The 8,807-nt window shown below is 33.2% G+C and overlaps 2 protein-coding genes across 2 annotated transcripts in view; one reads left to right on the forward strand and one right to left on the reverse strand.

The window, feature by feature from the left end:
- The window catches only part of LOC129801044 (uncharacterized), a 73,180-nt gene that overhangs the window by 34,356 nt on the left and 30,017 nt on the right, over positions 1 to 8,807 (forward strand). The window lies entirely within an intron of this gene.
- LOC129804526 (uncharacterized) lies at positions 409 to 2,436 on the reverse strand. Its single transcript, XM_055851884.1, has 2 exons — positions 2,224 to 2,436; positions 409 to 2,073 (listed from the first exon to the last, which is right to left on the reverse strand). The coding sequence occupies exon 2, from the start codon at positions 1,675 to 1,677 to the stop codon at positions 784 to 786; it is 894 nt and encodes a 297-aa protein (XP_055707859.1). The 5' UTR covers positions 1,678 to 2,073; positions 2,224 to 2,436; the 3' UTR covers positions 409 to 783.

Raw genomic sequence — 8,807 nt, forward strand, 5'->3', positions numbered from 1 at the left:
GCTCAAACAGATGGGCCAAATATTAACTAACAATTTTTTTCGATTTTTTTGTAGAGCAAAATAGCTTTTTTAACTCTAAACAACATCTCTAATAAAATTTTCTAATAAAAATTTTCTAATAAAAATTTTCTTCTAATTTTTTCTAATAAAAATAAATTACCGGTTATGAACCGGTTCATTAATGATTCAGAACCGATTGGAATAGGTTCAGTATTGTCTGAAATTCTAAGACCTTTTCAACCTTTCCAACTAGTCCAAACATGAGATCTTTCAGTTAGGAAATACACTCTGTATAACCTTTTAAACCTTTGATCTTGAAAAACCTAGGAATGATTCAACGGGATTTTCGTACATGGAAGAAATGCCTGCCGGGAAATCTATAAAAGTCATATAGTAAAGAGAGGTAATCCGGATACTTTTCATAGAGTGCGACTTTAATGCTTGTTTTTGGACTGATGAAATATTTTTTTCGCCATTCCAAATCAATAGAATTATTCTTTGTTTAATTTAGAATCATAATAGAAATAGAATTTTAGCAATAATATTGATGAAAATTAATAAAATTACGATAATATTAATATATGCGCAAGAATGTTACTGCGATGCTTTTTTGTAACTCCGTTGAATTCGATGAAACTCGGATGCTCATTTTAAGGAAAAGTTTAATGCATAAAAATGAGAAAATATTATTTCAAAAACATTTTTTTAGAGTTTTATTCCATCAATTTATTTCATTAATTTATTATTTAATTATATATATTTTTATTTATTTTAAGATTGCACTCAATTCTTTGATTTTTCCTCGGTTTTCTTGGCTGACTTCCTTCCACGTTTTTTCTTTTCAGCTTCAATTGGCATTTGAGCCTTTTCCTTTACCATGTGTTTCTCCTTTAGTTTTATCTCCTTTTCTTCTGCCCTTATTTTTTTGTTCCTTTCTCTGGTCAACTTCCGTTCAGCAATTTCTTTCTTTTTTTGTAAATCCTGCCTCAATTTTTCCTCCTGTTCCGCGATAATTTCCTCGGAAGATACAATATACTGGTGTTTGACATTGCTGGCTTTGACCCTCTTCTTCTGACGACGTTTTGGAATTTCTCCTGGCCAGAAATAGCATTGTTTTAGTGTGTCGAAGATCGGTTGAGTCTCAGAAGTTGCAGAGAGTTGGTTTCCAGGGATGACTGGATCATTTGAAGGATTATTGTCGGTGGCCTGATCGTGCTGGTTATTGATAATGGACTCCTCTGAATGTTGGAAAACAATTTTCGGGAAATAAAGACCAGCATAGAAAAGTGGCCCATCCATCCAGCCACTCTGTGGTGACGTTCCCATTTTCCATCCTTCTGCGTTGTGAATGGCAATTTTTGGAGTAATGTCAGTTTTATGAACAGCCATTGGAGGAGCAAGTTCGCCAGTAGCTGACACCATGAAGAGTACTGTGATACATTGCTTCGGTCCTGAATTTTTAAGAGATGGAACTACACGTGAACCTCTCCTGGACAGGACATTTCCATCTTCCGGTGTCAAAAAGAAGGCACTTTCGTTGCAATTAAAAACACGGTCTGGTGAAATGCTCAGAAGGTTGTGTTCTGTGAAATATCCAAGACAATTCTGAAACCATTCCGTGAGGTCTTCAGCAGTAACAGTAGCTCTTTCCAATGAGAAGGATTTTGGCTTGCGCATGCTGAGCTCTGGATGACGCTTAAGAAAATTCCTGAACTAAACGTCTCCGGGTCTTCCAGCTGTAAAATGGTTTGGAATTTTGTAGACCTCACAGATGAGTTTAACGCTGTCCAGAACTTGTTCCTTCCCGATGGGATGCCAGCCATCCGCACATCCCAGGATCCATTTGACAAGTTCTTTTTCCTGTTCTTTTGAAAGAATTGTTGGCCTGCCATTGGGGCACTCTTCCGGGTATCTGCCAGACAATTTGTTGTGCAGTGTTGTTCTTGGGACATTGAATGTTTTGGATGCATATGCTATGGTAGAACCATCTCGTACACACTGCAAGGCATTCCTAAGACCTTCCTTAGAGTAGGGCTTGTCCTTATATGTCTTTTCTTTTGTTCCCTTTGGCATCTGAAACAGAAAAAGAGTGCTGAACAATGCAAATTCTGAACCAAAACATTGACTTTCACCGCATCTGACTTGCATCGAAATGTAAACATTCACAAAAATCACTTATTTCTGTATGAATTATTAATATATTATCAATAAACTCTTACTCACCTTGTAGATCAATAACTACACTAACTTTTATTAATAATTTTGATTGCAAATAATGTTTTATTATATAGAAAAAACACTAAACTTTTTCCAGCGACGAGCTGTCAACAGCAAAATTTTCTCAGAAATTAAATTTTTAGTACACAACCCAGCTGACCCGAGCTTAAAAAATATTTCTTTTACCCACTTATTAAACCGATAAAAATATAATTTTTGGTTTTTCTTAAAGAAGAATAGTTATATTATGATACTTCAGTAATTAATTACAGAAATAAAAATATAAATTATATTTTAAGTGGATGTATCCGAGTTAAATCGGTCGCGGCATCCGAGTTTTGCAATCGTCGGAGTTACATGGCCTTACTATAATCCAAAAATAAAAAAATCGCACATCGCATGACGAATTTTTGAGCAATCCCGAAAAAACATGAGTAGTAATAATGAAGCACAGTCCTGTTTTGTGGGCGTGGCTTTCCATGGAGCACGAGACTGTTTTGTGACGCCACATCGATAGCTCTGGTGGGTGGTCTACGTGCAGGTCGGTTTCCCCGCTCCGCGCTCCTCCCCTCCTTCTCCTCTTCTGCATTTTGGTTAATTATTTTAACTGAATATGAAGCACGATCCTGTTTTGTGGGCGTGGCTTGTTTGTGGATATGGAACACAATACTTTTGCGGGAAGCATTTTGATTGGTTATGAAGCACGATACTGTTTTGTGGGCGGAGATTTGGTTAATTATTTTAACTGAATATGAAGCACGATCCTGTTTTGTGGACGTGGCTTGCTTATGTAGCATGATACTGTTGAGGGGGGCAAGCGTTTTGATTGGTTATGAAGCACGGTCCTATTGCGGAGAACATTCTCATTGGCTATGGAATACGATACTGTTGTTTGAATGTGAATCGTTTCAGTCGCCATATTGGACTTTTAAACTGTAAGCTTTAGACGGCCATCTTGAACTTTTTAGAACTTTAAAACTTTTTGATATTGCGCTTTTTGATGGACATTTTGAATATTTTAAATTAACGGAAATTACTTTGGTGGACTCTTTCTCATGTAATTTTTTTCTGCTTATATAATTTATATGAGAAAAGATCTGCCATCCATGGGAATTGATCACCAGACCTCTCGGTTGCGAGTCCAGCACCTTATCCATTATGCCACTCATGCCATGATAGAAGGTTTGCCAGAAGTCTTTCCTATGCAGTAAGCGGGATTCTCTCTAGTCTCTGGCTTATGCACTGTCCAAGTGTGGAAAAATGCAAATGCAATTTGAGACCTTTTCGCGCGCTCGAGACCATATGGGAGAGACTATTTATATGAGTCTTTGCGCGACAATTTGATTCCTTCAGAGGAATGAAGCAACATGGAAAAATGTCTTGCAGTGCGCAATATAATTATAAAATTGAGCGGAATTTCGCAATATTCACTAATTTTACTGGCGATAAGAACTATCAATAATTTTCATTGGTTATTGAACAGCATGATGTTGATGCCGTCATGCAATTTAAACCATTTTCATTGGATATTGATCAATAGATATTGAAACGTCATTGAGTTGAGATTTGCATGTAAACAGTTTTTTTTCAAAGCATGCAACTTTTGAGCTTGCGTATTTCAATATTGTTTGCAATATTTGTCTTTTTTATTTAAATTGTAACATAAATTACCGAAAAATATCATACTTTTGCACTTACTTGATTATATCTGACATCATTCACATCTCTTGATGATACGATCAAACGATCTTTATGCAATTTGTCTAAAAAATATTTTTCATTCAGTTATTTCAGATAAGAAGTGATAAATTTCGTGAAAATTTATTGAATTTCTGCTTATATCAGATGATGACTGCAATGAAATTTCAAGAATCTGGGTTTAAGATCCCCAATTTTCAAATAAACAAACTGATGATCAAAGATGTTGCTATGCATATCTATACAATTGTGGGATTATTCGAAAATGATCTCTTGTATCATGCATCAAATAAAAGAATTAAAAGATGAATGAAAAAATGTCAATGAGGGCAAAATTTCTTGTCTTGTGTATGAATCATTTAACTCTCTTGATCGCAAGTGGGAAAATATGGAAAAAGTGTTAGATTTCTCATAACTTTGTATTACAATGTTCTTTTTCTCTGACATTAGAGAATTTTTACAACATTACAGAACAAAATTATTCAAAGTGAATTATTGATTTGTGTTTTCTCTTATTATAATTTAGCAAAATGAAAAATATCTTTAAATATATGTACAATATTTACCTAAGAATTTGATTATGTTGGAGAAATGGCAGCAGAGTGAAATAAAATAGGAACCGACTTTTCATATAAAATTGATTTTTATGAATGAAATGTTGTATACACTTCTATAATTCGGTACCTGGGATGCTGAATTAACTTATGCATTTTTCATTGATGACTCATTATCAAATTTATGTCTATTTCTGTGGCACATATCACAAAATCGAAGATGAAATCCTCTTTCTTTAGTAGAAGATCAATTTTTTTAAGATGACTCTCAGTAGAATAGGCATAAAAAATAAAATTCAAGCGATACTCACTAAAATAAAGTCAAACATTTGCGTTCTTACACTGATAAAAGAAATTTAGCTTTGCACTCACTAGCACTTCATCACTGAATACTATTAATTTTAGTTCTTGACCGTAAAGCTTCATCCTCCCCTGAATAAATCTTAACAAAATTTTATTTATTATATTGAAAAACAATTTAAAAAAAAGTAACTTCACTTGTTATTTAGAAAAATGTTATATTTGCCCCTCGCATCCTACCTCTAGACTTTATTCTGAGATATGAACATGACATGACATGTCCAAACATGTTTCATCGTGTATGAAACAAACATTTTGCATACGTTTGCATAATTTTCTCGGGAAATTTCGTCAGTACGATCAAAAGATCCTAAAATATTTTATAGGAATTTGAACATTGGAAAAAAAGTCTCATTTGTATCCCTGATTTATTGATGAGTGGAAGACATTTTCTTAGTGAAAAGTGATAAATCACAAAATAACTTATCTGAAAATATGGAGACAAAAGAAAGATCACATCAAGTTCCAAATGTAATGAAGGCAAAGCAGCACTTCAACAAATATAATCCTGATCCTGCTGAGGAACTTCGAAAGGATGAGGAACAATATGCAAGAAATCGACAACAAAATACAACTCCTGAACTACTGAATGCATACACCTATTTTCTAAATCGAACATGTACATTGTTTATCACGATCGGGTTTTCTCCAGAGAATTTTTCACCAGTTGCTAAAATATGTGCCGTAAGCTACTGGGATGGAATTGACGCTGTAGAATTCACCCAAAATACATGGACAACGTTCTGTGCCAATGAACAAACTTTAAGGAAATTATTGGGAGAGGATGCTGGAAAGGATGATGCCAACATGAAACTGGAGTTGCTGAATATTCAACTTGACAACTGCGTGAACATTCGTAGTTACTGCGCTGTGGAAAATTCTGAACTACTTATTCTCAGCCAAAATAATGGAATTGATCGTTTATCTCTAAATATTGCAGAATTTGAAAAATTAATGTTACTTTCTGAATTTATAAATGCAACTTTGATTTACAATAGTTCTGTACAGTGGTATGTACAAGAATATTTTGAGAGATACAGCAATGTTTGTAAATCTTTAGGTGTGCAAAGATTGGAAAATTCTAATTTTTCAAACAGCAATACTTTTGATCCACCAGTCAATTATTTTCGCCTGTTTCATGAAATTCCTTTTGTAGCAAGTAAATCAAATATTTCTTAAAATGTAACATGTGTATAAAAATCAAATGATGTCAAATAAAAAGATGAGAAAACGTAAATGTAAATTGTTTTAATCTTGTATATTTGCAATCTGAATCCTCTTAAGATAAGAAGAATGAAGAAAAAAATGAAACTTCAATTGCACCAGGGTTATGCATTATGCCAATATTTATCTATACCAACATTCCCTTTTCATCTCAACATATTAGGTGTGATTCCTTCATAATCACACCTATTTGCTATGTGAGCAAGATTAAAGTCAATGAAATAAAATTATTTGTGAGAATTTTGTCTTGTTGTGAAAAGAAATTGTTTTACAATCAATTATTTCAACATCACACAATGTTTCATCTATGCATCAAGAAAAACACGACATGTTTCATCGATGCATCATGAAAAAAATCAATATGAAAATGCACTGAAAAATTTTACCAACATAAAAAAATCTGCAGAGAGATATCATATTTTTTATCATCTTGCATTTTTTCTGCATCAAAATATTTTCTTCACGTGAAAAAAAAACTTCAAAGTGGCGTCTGTCATTTTTTCTCAACGTAATCTGATTTTTTCTTTGCAGCATTAGCAGGATTGTTTTAATTACATTTTATAGCACAATCAAAATGATTGTATCGAACTTCTTTGACAAAATCTACTCGATTGCATGCAACTACTTTTAAACAATTCACATGATTCCTCATGTTGATGGCAACATAAAAACAAAAAAAATAATGATACTTTGATCAGATGCGAAAGAAAACTCATTTCATTGTTTTACAATCAATTTTATTTATAACTTAGTCGGTTGTAGTTTTTCATTACACAAAAAAAATGTTGACTTCATTTTTGTTTTCTTCACGAGAAATATATTCTTGTAGTCTCAACGTATGGCTCTCGGCATATAGGGCAATGTCTTGTTTTTGAAGCACATCCTTGACAAGCAGCAACGTGTCCACAAGGTAGGAAAGCGGTATCGTATTCATTGTTGTAGCATATTTTGCAGATTTTATGTGATTGCTGTACAATATCGTATTCTGCTTCTACATTATCACAATCCAAAATTTGATCGCCAAAGAATATCTCGAACAAATTATCAATTGTATTTTCATCATTAGTGTTAAAGAATTGTACCATCAATTGTTTTTTCTCCAAAATAGTCATGCTTTTTCCATTTTTCATTTTTCTTGAATTTTTTTCCACTACACCGCGACGTAAAATCTCATTTTTGTTTTCATAAAGTAGGCCGATCATTTGCGCTATTGTCTTTTTATGTAAAATAAATTGCACCAAATCAGACTCTGATTTTTCTTTTGCCAAAGCTTCTGCTAATTGTCTCAAGCTGTGCGTACTCATTGCGATATAGATTTTTTCTGAGTGATTTTTTAAGATACACCATGTTAAATAATTGTGAAAAATGTTTGTAATGAACAATTTTCAACGAAAGAAAGAAAGGGGAGAGGGATTTTTGGGTTAAAAACGCTCTAAATTTATACTTTTAACTTTTTATTGCAAATGATATAGAAAATTATACCTCACTACTAGAATTTTCAGATGAATATACATGATCTGAAGCAGGTTTCCTAGAATAATATAACGTTTGTTCCTCAAAATCAGATAAAAAATCTTCCGCAGGTACTTGATCTCCTTCTGAATCAGTCACATATTCTACAAGGTAAAGATTTTTCTCCTGTTTTTCAAAGTATTTTTCTGTGAGCTTATCTTTTCTTTTACACATGAGTTGATCTTCAACTTCTTTGTTAGACTCCTCTACCTCACTCCTTTGAATTTTGTGTAACTTCTCAGAAGCTATGTCACGTTCCATTTTATTTAAAATTTCTTCTATCCAAGATGGCGGGTCATCGGAATGTGGTCTTTTTCGTGTAAATCTTTCCAAAATTTTCTCAGCTTCTTCTTTCGTAGGATTATGATTTATCAAAAACTGCAAAACACTTTACGTCAAATATAATTTTTATGAATTTTTTTATTAAAAAATATGGAACTCACCATGTTATTGTGTATCCGAAATATGTATTCTCCGTGAATTAGGTTGGCCTATCTTTCGTAAAACAAACTTATTGGTTTGACTGTCGATTATAGAATAACAACAATTTTACACACTTGGTTGAAATATCCAGTTCAAGTTATGCATCACTTAAAAAATTATCCAATATTGCGAAATTCAAATATTATTTTTCACACATGCAATGAAAAATGTCTCATAAAAGTTTCAAAATTGTACGATATTTTACTGGAAAAACACCATACGTGATAAAAAGATGAAATTTGAGATTTTCCTTCTTTGTATGCACTAGGACATGTTTCGAACAAGACTTGATGGCCCTAGTAAAATACACTTACACGATCGCAACTTTTCTTGGAAAAAATCCATTCCCAGTTGAAATATGATCCTCTGCACACGTGCATGTATGTGCATTTTGTCCGAGATGAAATGCGAAATGCGACCTCCTCAGGTCGGGCCCAAATTTTGGATCTACACGTTTTTGACACTCATAAATCAAGAATATGTGCGCTAAAAAAACGATTTTCGTGGATTCTACAGGAGAGGTTTGAAACATGTCCATGCAAAAGGAAAATCTCCAATTTCATTTTTTTGTTGCAAATGATGCTTTTCCAGGAAATCATTCCGGAATTTAGTGTTTTTATTAAAAAAAATCCACAAAATAGAGGAAAATGACTTTCCCAAAATTTTAGAGCGGTAAATTCCCTATAAAATTGCATTAATTAGAAATTTCTGGGGCGCTCGGGTAGTTTGTAAAAAAATAAAATATCCGTTTTGTGACTT

This window comes from Phlebotomus papatasi, chromosome 2 (genome assembly GCF_024763615.1).
Source record: "Phlebotomus papatasi isolate M1 chromosome 2, Ppap_2.1, whole genome shotgun sequence".
In the NCBI taxonomy this organism is placed as follows: Eukaryota; Metazoa; Arthropoda; class Insecta; order Diptera; family Psychodidae; genus Phlebotomus; species Phlebotomus papatasi.